The sequence below is a fragment of the Schistosoma haematobium genome, chromosome 2, assembly GCF_000699445.3.
Source record: "Schistosoma haematobium chromosome 2, whole genome shotgun sequence".
Lineage (NCBI taxonomy): Eukaryota > Metazoa > Platyhelminthes > Trematoda > Strigeidida > Schistosomatidae > Schistosoma > Schistosoma haematobium.
Window position 1 is genome coordinate 12,631,528 of NC_067197.1, and position 15,574 is coordinate 12,647,101.

Genomic DNA, 15,574 nt, shown 5'->3' on the forward strand with positions numbered 1-15,574 from the left:
GCGATAGGCTTTCCGTTTGCCTCCTGTAAGTTTAAAACTGATTCGTGAAGCCGATCGTTAGAATTCGCTGTGGGAACGCTAACTTCTGCGCCAGTATCGACGAGGTAGTGAACTCTCGTTGTCACATCTGTGACGTACAATAGACGGCTATGTTCGCCGGCTACGGTTGCCGTTAACGCGTGCCGGCTTGAAAGTTTCTCGAATCGTTTTTGTGTCGTTCGATTTTGAGTTTGGAAGATTGCGGGGTTGTCCGCAATTTATGGAGGGTTTTCTATACTGGTTATGATACCAGCACCAGTCGGGGTTATCTGTCTCCCGTGGTTTAGTGACAGATCGCCTACGTGAAGTGCTTCTTCGCGGGGTGTGTGGCCGTTTACAATCGTTACGAAATTTAAGATAACGTGCAAGGGTATGACATAACTCCGTTGTGTCATTCTGGGTCATTTGAAGCCTTTCTTTGACTGAAAAACTCGGCATCAGAAGATTTCGTGATTTCTAGGGTGCGGTCGGCAGATGCAGCCAGCTCGTCTAAGGCGTTGTTGTGAAACGAGACAAGTACAGCTCGCACCTGTTGAGGAAGTTTGGATCAGAAAAGTTGTTTGAATAGGCCATTATCGAAGGTTCTTTGGCCTATAAACTCTCTCGTCGGTTGCAACATGTCCGTCGCAGAACCTTGTTGCAGGTCGATGTTATCAAGGATTTGGTCTAACCTTTGTCTATCGGTTGGGTCTCCGCATTTAAGAATAGATCGTTTAAGTGTTTCGTAGGGTTCCGAAGCATCACTAGTAAACATACTAGGTGTTACGTACCTGTTGAATTCGATCGGTAGTGCCTTGACTACTGGGAGGAATTGTGCATGTGTGTCGTTCACGCCGTGCTCGCAGAAGTCGGCTCCGATGTTGTCTGGCCAGAAGGGCACTAGTTGGAACGAAGGTGGGAATATAGTCTTAAGCTTAAGTACTTTGGGTGTCTGTTCAGTCACGATGAAATGTGAAGTACGAGAATGAACGAGGGAAAAAATATATATCCAAAAACACGAAAAAAATCACAATGTATAAAAAATTGAGATATGGCAATGCTATATAGTATCCCAAAAAGGAAGAGACTCACAGTTTACTATTTGGTGTACCAGATGACGTTAGGCTCACCAGTGAAGACGCCACAGGTATTCAGAGTTTGATAACGCTTTAACCAGCGACACCTTCTGATATGAATCGTACCCACCAAGTGAAATCAAAAGACAGAAGCGAGGAGGTTGGAAGATATATTTGATAGGCTATCAATATATTGAGGATCGTCTGATCTAATCTGGCTAGTGATTGCAAGGGTTGTTGAACACGACGTTCCCACTCGTGATCTGGTGCGGATGCATAACCGAGAGCCTTCAGGTAGGTGAGCATTCAATGTCGAAGAATTACAGAGCTGTTTATTTTGGGGATTTATTTACCGCTACAGGAGCGACTTTATGAGATGTAGCTCCATGGTAGACGGAGACCAACAACAGGTCCATATGCCATTTATTCCCTCACGATCCTGCCTCCCATGTGCAACATGAGTGCGGGGCCAGTGTTTCTCAACTCTTCTACGTGGATACTCCGTACCTACCACCAACCCAGTTAAAGTGCCGGACTTTCGCTTCCCGTCCACGCAATTTCGTAGACATTTGGGATATCTGTCTATCAAACTATGGTTATCTTCACTCATTAAACGACTTCTGGAAATCTTCACAGTGCAAGAAAAGTTAGTTCAGGACTAGTCGTCTAAAATGTTCATTAATGTCAGTCGAAATCTTCCTTAAACTGGACGGTTCAACAATAGGGCTGTGCATCATTTCCTGTATCTGTGGGAGCAAATCAACAGCCATTAGAGTCAGATGTCATTACATTTGCTGATATCACGCTGTCCTAATTTAATACAATCTTCAAAATAACAGATGTAACGTCGGATGTTCAGTCGACAATTATTCAATAAGAAATTCGAAGTTTACACTAGAAAAGATACTTTCTACGATTCTAGACTACTTCATTATGCGGAAAGCACGAATTCACACAAGCCAACACGGACATGACTAACCTCAAGCACTTCAAGCACGGAATGCTCAACCTTAATCAGGTTGCTCAAGAAAGTAAAGGAGGCCGGTTTGACTGTAGGTTTACTTTTTATCAATCTTCGTTGTGAGAGGGGTTGTGGTATGTTTCTGCGTGTTACAGTTGGTCGTCTATCAAAATCGCTTGTCTCCCATCCCAATTTACTGATCCGTTATGCTTCCAGTGAGCCGACTGATGAGCAAGGTGGATTTACGCGGTCAATCTACTCCAAACCTATGGTACGTCAGTTGTAATAATTAGGCTTCATTAACTTAGTATAAATATGTTGTACGTGACGGGAAATCTGTTAAAATATATTCTGGTTTGGTGACAAAATCGTCTCGTCCTGCTGTTAAATTTCGTGAACTTCTTCAGAAGGCATGGAGTACAGAAACTCTGACAGTGGATAGCCTCAGATCATTGTTGCTATCACGAATGAAGGAACGAAACCGACGAAGACAAATGTAATGCCTCCGTTTATTATTTACAGAGTTTCTGACAAAGACGTTGATAAACTAGGACTAGATATTGCCATAGCTCATATGGTGTGCAGTCTGGGCGGTCGCGTTCAGCTCATCGGTCACACTAGCTGGATTCAACCATATGCTGGGGTCCCTCCTATACTACCAAATAAATACGTTGATGGTTTCGTGATCGAAAGCATTGACCTGTCAGGTACCAATATTGTATATGAAGGACTAGAGTTTTTACGTAAGTAAATGCTTTTGATTTGATTACCTTTACGTTTATTTGAAGTAACAGGCATGTTTCATAAATTTCAACAGAACAATGGGAAGATAGAGTTTACCTGAAAAGTATGATGTATTTGCGCCACACATTCGGGACAATCTGGGCATGCATTTAATGGTCAAGGCATTATGCGAAAATTAGTGAAGGTCAATTAAATGAAGGTCCAAGTAAACAAAGTGATAATTGTAAGATGAGGTGAAAATCAGCGTCGTATAGACAGAATAAGGAATTCGCGCACTGCCTTAAGCCGTAAAATGACTTAAGGATTCCCAGGGCAAATTCAAGGCTACGACAAACTATTTCTGTACACGTAAGAGGGGGTTGAATTTACAAATAGCCAAGGCTTCTGAACTTCAGAAAGCTAAACGCCCAGACATAGTACTTGTAGTAGGTGACTTTAATGCCCAAGTAGGTAACTTAAACCAAACAGAAAGACATTTAGGTGGGTAATTTGTTATTCCGACTCAGCGAACAGATAATGTTGATCGTCTGCTGCAACTGTGCTCGGACAATCGTTTATTTTTAGCAAACACTAATTTTAAGCATAAGGAGAGACATCGTATAACACGGCGACCCCCTGCACCAAACCAACGATGGACTCAAATAGATCATATTACCACACAAACGATGAACTCTATGTCTATGGCAACTACTTTTCTCGCCCCGAAAAACAATCAATCGATTTAAATAATTATCATTACTATTATTGTCATTATTAATACTATTATTGTTACTATTATTGTCATTATTATTATTATTATTATTATTATTATTATTATTATTTTCCACATTATTCACCCTCTTTTATACTTATACAGCGGCTCGTCTTTGGTGGAAATCCGACTGTATCTAAACGTTCTCGAGTCACTGCCCGGTTGAAAATTGTATGTTACCATCGGATATGAGTACTGAAGCAGTTTTTATGAAACCACGTGCGCCATTCAAACTGGCTGCCTTCAACGTTCGCACACTTATGCAGGTTGGTCAACAGATAGGGCTGGCTATGTCTTTGGAAAGTCTTAATATTGATGTTTGTTGTCTATCCGAGACCCGTATTCAAGACTCTGGCGAAGTACTACAAATTCGCTCTACATCTGTCACTTCAAAAAGCTTGTTTTACGTGCGCTTATCCGGGGACCCTGTGGCATCTTCGTCTGGTCTTGCAGGCGTTGGTGTCGCACTAAGCGCTAGAGCTGAGGCAGCACTAGTCGATTGAATCCCCATTAACAGTCGGTTATGTGCTGTTAGATTAGAAAGTTCCATCAAAGTGAGAAGAAATCGGCGTGAGAAACGATGTCTTTTCGTCATCGCCTATGCCCCGACAGATTGCAGCCCGGATGCAATCAAGGATGAGTTTTACCACCAGTTAACTGTTCTTCTCCAGAAAGTGCGTTCGACAGATATTGTAGTACTAGCCGGAGACTTGAATGCTCAGGTCGGGCGTCTAGGCACAGAAGAGAGTCGTTTAGGTGGCCGATGGGGACTCATTGGTCGCAGGTCAGATAACGGGGACCGTCTACTGCAACTGTGCACAGACCACAACCTGTTTCTGGCTAGCACTAACTTTCGGCACAGTCATCGCCGATGTGCCACCTGGCGTCCTCCCTCTGCATCCCAAGCCTGGACTCAGATTGATCACATCGCGATCAGCTACCGCTGGCGTGGTTGTGTAAAAGACTGCCGCTCCTTTTGGAGTACCTATCTGGACTCTGACCATGCCTTGGTCTGCGCCAATCTTGCCTTACTTTTCAGTGGACAACGAAGTGACCGCCAGCAAAGTATTGATATTAGCAAGCTGGTTGCAACTTCTGTTGCAAATAAGTATCGAACCGAGCTAGCCTCTAGGCTAGCTACCACTCCACCGAAAAGTATAGATGTGCATTGGTTGCAATTGCATGACGCCATGAAAATGGCGGGAACAGTCAGTTGTGTGTTTGCGAAACGTCCCGCTTTTAAGCACTGGGTTTCTTCTGGTTCCTTACAACTCATTGAAGCCCGTCGGTCTACTCCGGGTGACCGTGAGTTTGACCATAAACGAAGGATGTTACGTAAGGAAATTGGGCAAAGCTTGCGTAAGGACCGAGAAGCCTGGTGGTCGAAGCGTGCTAATGAGCTGGAAGCAGCAGCTGCATCTGGTAACTACCGGAAGCTCTTCCAACTCATCCGAGCCACTGGCAGCAAGAAGTCTGGTGTGAGTGAAACAATCTGCGAGGATGATGGGATGCCAATCACTAACATCCATCGACGTCTTGGACGATGGGCAGAATTTTTCGAAGGGCAGTTCAACTGGCCTGCTGCTCCGGCAACATCGGCCAGACTGTCCTGCCCTCCATGGCCGGTGACGACTGATCCACCAAACGAGGAGGAAGTCCGCAAGGAACTCCAACTCTTGAAGCGTTACAAATCACCTGGCCCAGATGACTTACCTCCGGCTCTTTTTAAAGATGGTGGTGACTTTTTGACTAAGGAATTGACGACGTTGTTTACAAAGGTTTGGGTGTTAGAGAGTGTACCAACGTCATGGAATGAGTCAATAGTTGTCCCTATCTTTAAAAAGGGTTCACGTCGTTCCTGCAACAACTATCGGGGGATAAGTCTACTTCCGACTCCGTCCAAGCTATTGGCTTCCATCATACTTCGTAGGTTGTTCAAAACTCGAGAAAGATTGACTCGCGAGGAGCAGGCTGGGTTTCGTTCTGGTCGAGGATGTATTGATCATATCTTCACCCTCCGCCAAATGTTAGAACATCGCCATACTTATCAAAGGCCAACAATCGTAGTGTTTCTTGACATCAGGGCTGCCTTCGATTCGTTGGACAGGACTGTTCTCTGGGATTGTCTATTGAAGAAGGGTGTGCCTGAGAATTTTATTAACATCCTAAAAGCCCTATATAAAAACACCTCAGGCAGAGTGAGGGCATACAACCACCTCTCTCCATTGTTCCATTCGAGTAGTGGGGTTAGGCAGGGTTGCCCAATCTCACCATTCCTCTTCAACTTTGCCATCGATGACATTCTGGAAACAGCTCTGATGAATGTAAGTAATGGTGGTGTGGATCTGTTGCCTGGAGAAAGACTTCTCGACCTTGAGTATGCGGACGATATTGTCTTACTGTGCGATAATGCCCAAGGCATGCAATCCGCACTTAATCAGTTGGCAATCAGTGTCCGTAGGTATGGTATGTGCTTTGCACCTTCGAAGTGCAAAGTACTCCTACAAGACTGGCAGGATTCCAATCCTGTACTCACCCTGGATGGTGAGCAGATAGACGTAGTCGAGAAGTTCGTGTATCTGGGTAGCTGCATAAGTGCTGGTGGGGGTGTGAGTGATGAGATCAATGCACGTATAGTGAAAGCCAGAGCGGCTTATGCCAATCTGGGCCATCTTTGGCGCCTTCGTGATGTTAGTCTGGCTGTAAAAGGTCGGATCTACAACGCGTCGGTGAGAGCAGTTTTGCTCTATGCTTGTGAAACCTGGCCTCTCCGAGTTGAGGACGTTAGACGACTCTCTGTGTTCGATCATCGCTGTCTCTGAAGGATTGCTGACATTCAGTGGCAACACCATGTCAGTAATGCAGAGGCTCGGCATCGTGTGTTCGGGCACAGAGATGATAATTCAATTGGTGTTACCATCTTGAAACACCGACTTCGGTGGCTTGGACATGTTCTCCGAATGTCGTCTCAGAGAATTCCACGTCGTGCATTATTTGCCGACTCTGGGACTGGTTGGAAGAAGCGGAGAGGTGGTCAATGCATGACATGGTGTCGTGGCATGAAAGAAAGCTGCAAAGGACTGGCTTGTGTTGGTCCTTCACGACTCCCTGGTTGGGGTCTGAGAGATGGTGCAACACAGTGGCTAGAGACGTTATCAGATATGGCTCAGAATAGAAGCCAGTGGCGATCCTGCTGTAACCTTCTTTTACTTTCTTCATAAAAAGTGGTTGTGTCTCCCTTACCTGAAAGATTTCTTCCGATTGTACCTTTGCGTTCCCTGATTACTAGCACATTACCTTACACCAATCTCTTCGTTATTGTTCTCTTTTTTTTGTTGCGCTCCCTAGCTTTTTTTCTCTTTTTCTTTCTTTGTATTCCTCTCGAATTTTCATTGTTTTGTGTGGCGCATATATATTGGCGCTCTCTTGTACCAATATTCATGTGTCCAAATAAAAAAAAATAAAAATAGTCATCGTTGGAGAGGGTCGATAAAATATTGTCGCTCATTCTGGAATATCTGTTTGGACTCCGGTCATGCTCTTATACGGACACGCATCTGCTTGCGCCTCACTGGACGCAGGAAAGCCACACTGAGAAGACCCATTAGAATTGAATTAAGTGATGAGAAAGCCGAAAATAGATTCCAGGAACAACTGAGGTCACACTTAAGTAGTTCTGAAAACGAGGCTGACCCAGATGTTGCTTGGAAAGATATACAAACAGCTGTGGAAACAGCAGTGACATCTATTAGTGATTTAAACCAAACGGTTGCAAAAAACCAATGGATTCCTCTAGGTCTATTGCACTGATGGATTCTCGCAAACTTATCCCATCAGGCTCTGAACACGATGATGAGCGAAAGCGAATCAGATCTAGGTTAACCAAAAGTCTAAGGAACGACCGTGAGCAGTGATGGGTATCGAAAGCAAAAGAGATGGAAAAGGCGGCCGCTGTAGGTAACACCACACAGCTCTTCAGACTCATAAAAGAGACTGAAACTAAAAAGTCAAGTGTAATTGAGACTATCTCGGAAAAAGACGAAACTCTTATCTGCTCCCAGTTCAGACGTTTAGAACGATGGGTGGAACACTTTAAGGAGCAGTTCAGCTGGCCTTCAACTACTCTACAACTACCCACCATCCCCAGACAGTGTGGATGGAACATCGAGGTAGATCCCCTGACTCTAGCTGAAGTTCATAAGGCTGTAGCTAATCTGAAACGAGAATGAGCAGCTTGTCCAGATGGATTGGCTCCAGAGGTCTTTAAGTATGGTGGTCCAATTTTAGCGACAATGGTGGTCTTTCTTGACCTAAAAACAGCATTTGACTCTGTAGATCGAGAGGTTCTGTGGCAGTGTCTGTCATTGAAAGGCGTACCTCAGAAGTACATAAACCTTGTGAAGGCTCTTTACTCGGACACTACTAGTCGAGTGAGAGCTTATGGCGAACTGTCATCTGTTTTTGCAACCTCAAGTGGTGTCCGTCAAGGCTGTCCATTTTCTCCATTTTTGCTTAACTTCATCATAGACCTACTGATGGAAATAACGTTCTCGTCGACTGAATTCTTGGGTATTGAGCTCCTTCCAGGCGGTCCACTTATCAACTTAGAATACGTAGATGACATAGTCCTGTTTGGTGAAGACGCTGATAAAATGCAGTCTTTTGATAGCACGGAGCAACAATGCCAGGATGTTTGACATGCGTTTATCCCCTCCAAATGCAAGTTGTTGCTGCAGAATTGGTCTGCGTCAACACCTGAACCAAGCATACGGAGTGAGGTAATCGAATGCGACTGAGAAACATGGCCATTAAGAGTAGTAGATACTCGTAAACTACTAATATTTGACCGCAGATGTCTTGGAAATATTGCTCGCATCTGCTGGGATCATCGGGTAAGTAATAGTAAGGTTAGACGCAGAGTATTAGGGAACGATGGTAAATCAGTTGGTGAGGTTGTAAATCTTCATCGACTAAGATGGTTGGGCCACTTGTTACGTATGCCTGAACACCGATTACCACGACGCGCAATGCTGACTAGTGTTGGGGATGGTTGGAAGAAAGTTAGGGGCGGCCAAACCAAAACATGGCATCAGTCCTTGAAGTCACCAACTTCTGGTCTGAGCCTTGTTGGTAGATGCAGACTACTTGGTTGGGGTTTGCGTGACTATCGTAACCAATGGTTGAAGTCTCTGAGTGACATGGCTCAGAATCGATCACAATGGCGTAGGGCTATACGCTCTCTGTCTCCCCTTAAACTGTGATATTAAAATTACCTTTCTTTCTACGGACTAATTCTTTCTTCCTTTACTATATCCTTATATGTAATCTTTTTTATATATTACCACCATTGAATTAACCACTTCTATGAATCCGGTGTTCATCTTGTTGTGCTAATGCGGTGTGGCAACTTGGACCGATGCATATATGTGCCTGGTCCTACGTTTTAACTGACTGACTGAACGAAATAAGCGAAAAATGTGTAGATAGCAACGATGAATAACAGTGGACTCAAGAAGACCGGATTTAATAGTTTGGTATATAAAACAAAATACTGGTTGGTTCAGTCCATTTCACTGAGGCAGCAAGCAAGGAATTTGTGCAGGCAACTCTCGTTATCTTCAGTTTTCTTATAGCCGTCGATGGACCTTACGTGCAACTCCTAGCAAAATTAGAAAAGCTGTAATTCACTTAAGGCTGGCGAGAGCATTAGGGAATGATTATTCAGTTTGATAGGTAAGCTTTCCAGGATTACTGAGTGACTAATATGGAGCTTAGGACCCTTGCCTCCCGTCACGAGTCAGTTTGAGTTCGAGTCCCAGGAAACCAAGCTGCTCCTAGACTCCCCTGTGGATACCTTAGTCGGAACTTTTAGTGTAGTTGTCCTCCGTAGTCTGAAGGAAGTCTATCGATCGAGATACGTTGTAACAGTATTTGACACCGTTTCACTTCTCATGGATTGGTCTTTCACCTACATATTTCTGATGGAGATGGGATATCCATGTAGTGGTTCTCAGCACATAAAAACACGCTAGTTTTTCACGCGACTTCCGCACGACATGACCATAAAATGTATTTTGACCGACGTGTCATTGCTTAGTCTAATTATCGATAGAGATGAAAATAGTTGTGTTAACCATTCCACGTATTTTGAAAGTTTAAGTAACGCTGATAAAGTCTCGTCCTACTGAGTTCTACGAACTATGACCAAAGCAACTGAAAACTTTGTGTAATTTCAGAAACGATCTACGCCCAAACATTGTCCATATTACCACAGGGGTAGATGGAAAAATAACTAAGTTTGGCTTGGTCAAGACAAGCAGTTAATCCAAACTAATTTTGGTGTTCTGCAAACTTCCTTTCTCAGGTCTTCGAAATAGCTATAATCCATGGTTGAAAACTCTGGGTTGTAGGTTTTTAAGCTGTTCGTTCAAATTTTGACAAGTGCTCACATAGATTCTAGTTTGTATGCTTAAAAATCAGTTTTAGCGACCCAGATAGTATTGTATTGATGTATGTATTGATTTTAATTTGGTGCATTAATATATACAAAATATAACTTATTTACTTTATAGCCTGTTTAACTCATCTAAGGTACTTAAAAATGAAAAGATGTATACATCTTGATGATTTTTGCTTGTCGAGAATTGGACGTATCAAAGGATTACAATTTCTCGATGTCAGTGAGTGCCCTACTATTACTTCAAAAGGCCTAGCGACATTGGCACACTTAAAGTAAGTGGTCCAGTGAAATTTTGGCAATTTGCTTAAAAAGAACTAGAAGTTATTGTTTACATTAATAACGTTGATTAAGTTTTCCCGCCAATAAACTGTTTGTCTATATTTTTTTCCAGAGCTTTACGCCGCCTAATAGTGAGTGGAAACCCACAGATTGAAGACAAGGAATTAGTTTGCCTCCTACTAGAAGATCACTTACCAAAATTATACATTGACGGTGTTGACTACATCGGTCAACTACCTGATAAATCAAAAGAAAAGATCTTAAGGTTAGTATCTAGAAATGAAAAGTTTACTCAAGCACAAAACGAGGAGACCAATGTAGACAAAGTTTATTTGATTGACAAAGCATAGAAATGTCAAGTAACATATACCCATATTATATAATGTACATAAAAGTTATCACAATTTAATTTTGTTAATCACTCTTGACTAACTGCTGGAATAGTATTCATAATGGAGACATTTGGTTCCGTTCGAATTGTGTCTATTTGTTCCATAAAATCGTCCAACTCACATGTATAATCTCGATCTAAACTCCAAAACTTCCTTACCTTAAAAACGAAAAATAAGCAACACAAGTCCGAATAAGATTTTAAAAAATGTAGCTGTTACATAAACAATTACACTAGGGGTGCACAAATTCTAAGCAAGTAGTGCTCTTTTGAACTAATCTAATTTAATAAAGTGGTTATTTCATAAAAACAAATCCATTTATTAGATACTGTAGACTAATAGTACATCACGTGGCGTTATTGCACTTTTCGAAAAAAACGTCAGTCAATCAGTTAAAACGTAGGACCAGGCACATATATGCATCGGTCCAAGTTGCCACACCGCATTAGCACAACAAGATGAACACCGGATTCATAGAAGTGGTTAATTCAATGGTGGTAATATATAAAAAAGATTACATATAAGGATATAGTAAAGGAAGAAAGAATTAGTCCGTAGAAAGAAAGGTAATTTTAATATCACAGTTTAAGGGAAGACAGAAAATGTATACACCTACGCCATTGTGATCGATTCTCAGCCATGTCACCAAGAGTCTCCAACCATTGGTTACGATAGTCACGCGGACCCCAACCAAGTAGCCTGCATCTACCAACAAGGCTCAGACCAGAAGTTGGTGACTTCAAGGACTGATGCCATGTTTTGGTTTGGCCGCCCCTAACTTTCTTCCAACCATCCCCAACACTAGTCAGCATTGCGCGTCGTGGTAATCGGTGTTCAGGCATACGTAACAAGTGGCCCAACCATCTCAGTCGATGAAGATTGAAAAAAAACAGCGAACAAATGATTGAATCGAAGATAAAAGATATACCAAATCGGGACCGCAAAATGCACAAGTTCGAAGCATACTAAGAGTTATTAGGAATTCCCACATAGAGTTAGAAAAATATGTTATAATTCACAATATGGAAATTTTTTATAGTTCAAAGTCATGTGGGGATCTGATTACGTTTAAGGTACTCATTGAATTCCCAAAGTCTAATGCTCGTCTCACACAAGCGAGAAATTCGTTGGAAGGTGTTAGTGATTGAATATTAAAAAGTGTTAAACTGACTTCCGAAAAGTGCCGCCTAAGTATTGGCGGATATTAGTTGTTGCCTTCTACGAGCTTGGTTCCATTCAAACGAACTAGACTAACAGTAAATTATTAGGTTAGTTAGATGAATCAGTGTGGACACCTGGTGATTTCTCCACTCTAGCTTCTACTGTATTCACCTGGTTTAATTTTTTCGATAACCATGGCTTCAATAGAACGCAATAAATCCAAAGTTATTGGATTATTGAATCCTATGAAGGATCTTTGAACTATCAACGTTCTATCCACAATCAAGCAGATGACAGGTGCTATGTTTGAAGAGATAACGAGTTTACCAAATCTGAGAACGGAACGAAGACTCTGATACAATGACAAATAAGCTAGCTATTCCGACGCGTTCTAGCTCCGCTAACTACAGAGAGGAGTCCAAGTTCGGAAAAGGGAAATATATTCCACAAGCAGCCAGAGCACGAGCAACAACAACAAGCACAAATCAAGCGTGTATATACAAGGTGAAATAAAGTCAATTCTAAACGATCCATAGAGACTGTAGATTGAAAAAGTAAAAAGGATACATTTGACAAATTCAACCCAACGAAGAATCATACATTTATATTCAAAGAATCTTTCAAAAAAGACATTAGTTAATAGCCTTATCTTTTTTAAACTGTTTCCCATTTCATTATATAATTTTAATTTAATCAACTGAGCTTAACTAACACTCACTAAAAACTTTTAACTCCTAATTATACCCTAACTAGTGTATACATTACTTCTTTCAAATACTACTCTTTTTGCTACTATCCTAAACGATAGAATCTGCCTTTGATAAAATGATATTTTATTGTAATGTCTTGATTCGATATTTGCCTTCCTATACATTATTTAGATTCTCTAATAATCTTCACTGATCAATGTCTTTTAAAAAAATAAAAGTATGTAAAATTTCCCCTTTAGTTTTAAACAGAACTAAATAATATTACAAGTTTTAAGCAAAACTGAACTTAACAAATTCAAACGGATTAATTGTTGCATCCTATCAATTAGACCACTGATCAAATATGAAGGTCCTTAAGTTGATGGGGGAAATTTGTAGCTCAGAGGATGACTTGGGTGAGTTTCCATTCTCTGAGAATTCGAAAGTTTAATCATGAAGCTTTCATTGTCTTACTGGATAACATTACCAACAAAAACTTCACGTAGAAGTGGATTATTCGAATTTCTCACATATGACTGACGGCTTATTCCGTTGACCCCAATCTTAATTGGTTATTGTTGACAATTAACCTGTCGTTATCTGCATATTCTTCCTAACTGCCACTACCATTCTCTTGAGTTTTAACTTTAGACTTATCCATAACTTTTTTAACCGGTTGGCAAATTGAGTCAATTCCGATGTGCATGTTGATTACTGATTGACTTGAGTGCTAAACTTCTAGAAATCCTCTAGTCTTCTTCGTACTTCCTTTGTATAACATCTCAAAATATTCCCAGTCGAGTGTGTATTCACAATTCTCCACGTGCATTGATATAAGTGAGGATATGCGATGGGGTTTGACAGCTATCAAGTGGTGTTTATGCACACAAAGAAGAAGGTGACACCATACAATGTAGTGTCTTTCGTAGTTGGACCAGTTTATTTTATAGATGATGTTCGCCATTCCATCCCTTGGCTTGCATAAGACTGATATTTCTTTCGAAAATGAGTATCAAATAATACTATATATATAATTAACAGTAAAAAGGGTTAGAAGCCTGAATTATTTGTGGATCAGTGATCCAGCATAGGGAGATCAGATGGATAGGTGGAAAATAATGAGATGGGATAACTTGATTACATCGTCGACGACATTAGTAAAGAGGTGATTATGAAATAGCGAAAGAAAAAAGATGGAAATAAGGGGTAAAAAGTATCCATCAGTACAGCGTTTAGGATTTTTACAGATACACGATAATGATGAGTAGGAATGGATTGGCGTCTAAGCCACAGACAGATTGTGAACTATGTTATCCAAAGTTCGATTTGATTGTGTTGTTGACCCCTAACATAGGAGAATTTTGCTTTTCAATATTTATTCAGAGATTAACAGTTCATACACTTATACCAATCTTTATATTAGTTAGCATTAGGAAGGTTAGTTATAATTATTTGTCTGTGGATTAATCGTCCCTTTTTCAATGTTCTATAAAAGTACTATGTCTAGAATTTTTTCGTTCATTTGGTAGGTGAGTGTTGCATATAAGGAGATGATATTCAGTGGGAATTTCATTTCAGTCATTTAAAGCTATACTGTCACCGATGAATATATATATATTTATTTGAACACAAATATTGGTACAAGGGGGCACCAGATATATATGCGCCACACAATAACAATGAGAATGGGAAGAGAAAAAGAATGTAAGGTGCGTATAAGAGAGAAGGAAGGGAAAAAAGAGAACAATGACGACCACAGATTAGTGTATGGTAGTGTAATAATAATAATAGTAATGGGGGAAACGGAAAGGTACAACCAGGAAAAATTCTTTCAGTTAAGGAAGTTACAACCACTTTTTATGAAAAAAGTAAGAGAACGTTACAGCAGGATCGCCACTGGCTTCTATTCTGAGCCATATCTGATAACGTCTCTAGCCACTGTGTCGCACCATCTCTCAGACCCCAACCAGGGAGTCGTCAAGGTCCAACAGAAGCCAGTCCTTTGCAGCTTTCTTTCATACCACGACACCATGTCATACACTGACCACCTCTCCGCTTCTTCCAACCGGTCCCAGAGTCGGCAAATAATGCACGACGTGGAATTCTCTGGGACGACATTCGTAGAACATGTCCAAGACACAGAAGTCGATTTTTCAAGATGGTGGCACCAATTGGATTATCATCTCTGTGCTCGAACATACGATGCCGAACCTCTGCATTACTAACATGATGTTGCCACTGAATGTTAGCAACCCTCCGGAGACAACGATGATCAAACACAGAGATTCGTCTAACATCCTCACTTCGGAGAGGCCAGGTTTCACAAGCATAGAGCAAAACTGCTCTCACCGACGCGTTGTAGATCCGACCTTTTACAGCCAGACTGACATCACGAGGGCGCCAAAAATGGCCTAGATTGATGTAAGTCTCTCTGGCTTTCAATATACGTGAATTGATCTCATCACTTACACAGCTACCCGGATACACGAACTTCCCGGCTACTTTCATCTACTCACCACCCAGGGTGAGTGCAGGATCAGGGTCCCGCCAGTCTTATGGAGTTAATTTGCACTTAGAAGATGCAAAACACACGCCATACCTACGGACATTGGTCGTCAACTGATTAAGTGTGGATTGCATGGCTTGGGCATTATCGCACAGTAAGACAATACCATCCGCATACTCAAAGTCGAGAAGTCTTTCTCCAGGTAACAGGTCCACACCACCATCACTTACATCCATCAGAGCTGTTCCCAGAACGTCATCGATAGCAAAGTTGAAGAAGAATGGCGAGACCTAACCCCACTGCTTGAGTGAAGCAATGGAGAAAGGTGGTTGTATGCCCTCACTCTACCTGAGGTGTTTGTGTATAGGGCCCCAATAGCACATCTCAACCTCCCGGATTAAAAAAATAAAATGGAAGCTAAAGGTTAGAATGAAATTCTCAGTGGAAATTATGCCCTTATACGCAGTAATAACTCATCAAATAAACAGAAAAATACCCGACAATGCTTATTACCGCACCCATATTGAACACTGAGAA

The 15,574-nt window shown here is 41.6% G+C and overlaps 2 protein-coding genes across 6 annotated transcripts in view; one reads left to right on the top strand and one right to left on the bottom strand.

Annotated features, from left to right (window-relative positions):
• Positions 1-1,787: 1,787 nt before the first annotated feature.
• On the top strand, positions 1,788-10,689 carry DMAC2_1 (Distal membrane-arm assembly complex protein 2). 3 transcript variants are annotated; one of them, XM_051214345.1, is made up of 5 exons: positions 1,788-2,326; positions 2,364-2,551; positions 2,578-3,816; positions 10,123-10,282; positions 10,402-10,689. In XM_051214345.1, exons 1-3 carry the CDS (start codon positions 2,192-2,194, stop codon positions 2,804-2,806), a joined length of 552 nt encoding a protein of 183 aa, XP_051067503.1. In that variant the 5' UTR covers positions 1,788-2,191; the 3' UTR covers positions 2,807-3,816; positions 10,123-10,282; positions 10,402-10,689. The 3 variants fall into 3 exon arrangements, with proteins under 3 accessions (XP_051067503.1, XP_012802527.3, XP_051067504.1); XM_012947073.3 differs by having other exon boundaries at positions 2,578-2,798; XM_051214346.1 differs by having other exon boundaries at positions 2,122-2,326; positions 2,364-2,798.
• COG2_1 (Conserved oligomeric Golgi complex subunit 2) overlaps positions 10,602-15,574 on the bottom strand; it is a 72,616-nt gene continuing 67,643 nt past the window's right edge. For 2 of the 3 annotated variants that reach the window (XM_051214347.1, XM_051214348.1), the window contains one exon: positions 10,725-10,839. Coding sequence is in view for 2 of the 3 variants with exons in the window: in XM_051214348.1 (XP_051067506.1) it covers positions 10,836-10,839 (4 nt within the window). In the remaining variant the exon portion in view is untranslated. Of the gene's footprint in view, positions 10,840-15,574 lie in introns of all 3 variants that reach the window. The other variant, XM_051214349.1, reaches the window with a different exon arrangement.

What these genes read in the sequence shown, in the direction of transcription:
- DMAC2_1 (XM_012947073.3), top strand. Translation starts at nt 2,192, where the DNA reads ATGTTTCTGCGTGTTACAGTTGGTCGTCTATCAAAATCGCTTGTCTCC. An exon ending in CGAAACCGACGAAGACAAAT is followed by an intron (nt 2,552 to 2,577) that starts GTAATGCCTCCG and finishes TATTATTTACAG; the next exon opens with AGTTTCTGACAAAGACGTTG. An exon ending in TGAAGGACTAGAGTTTTTAC is followed by an intron (nt 2,799 to 10,122) that starts GTAAGTAAATGC and finishes TTTACTTTATAG; the next exon opens with CCTGTTTAACTCATCTAAGG.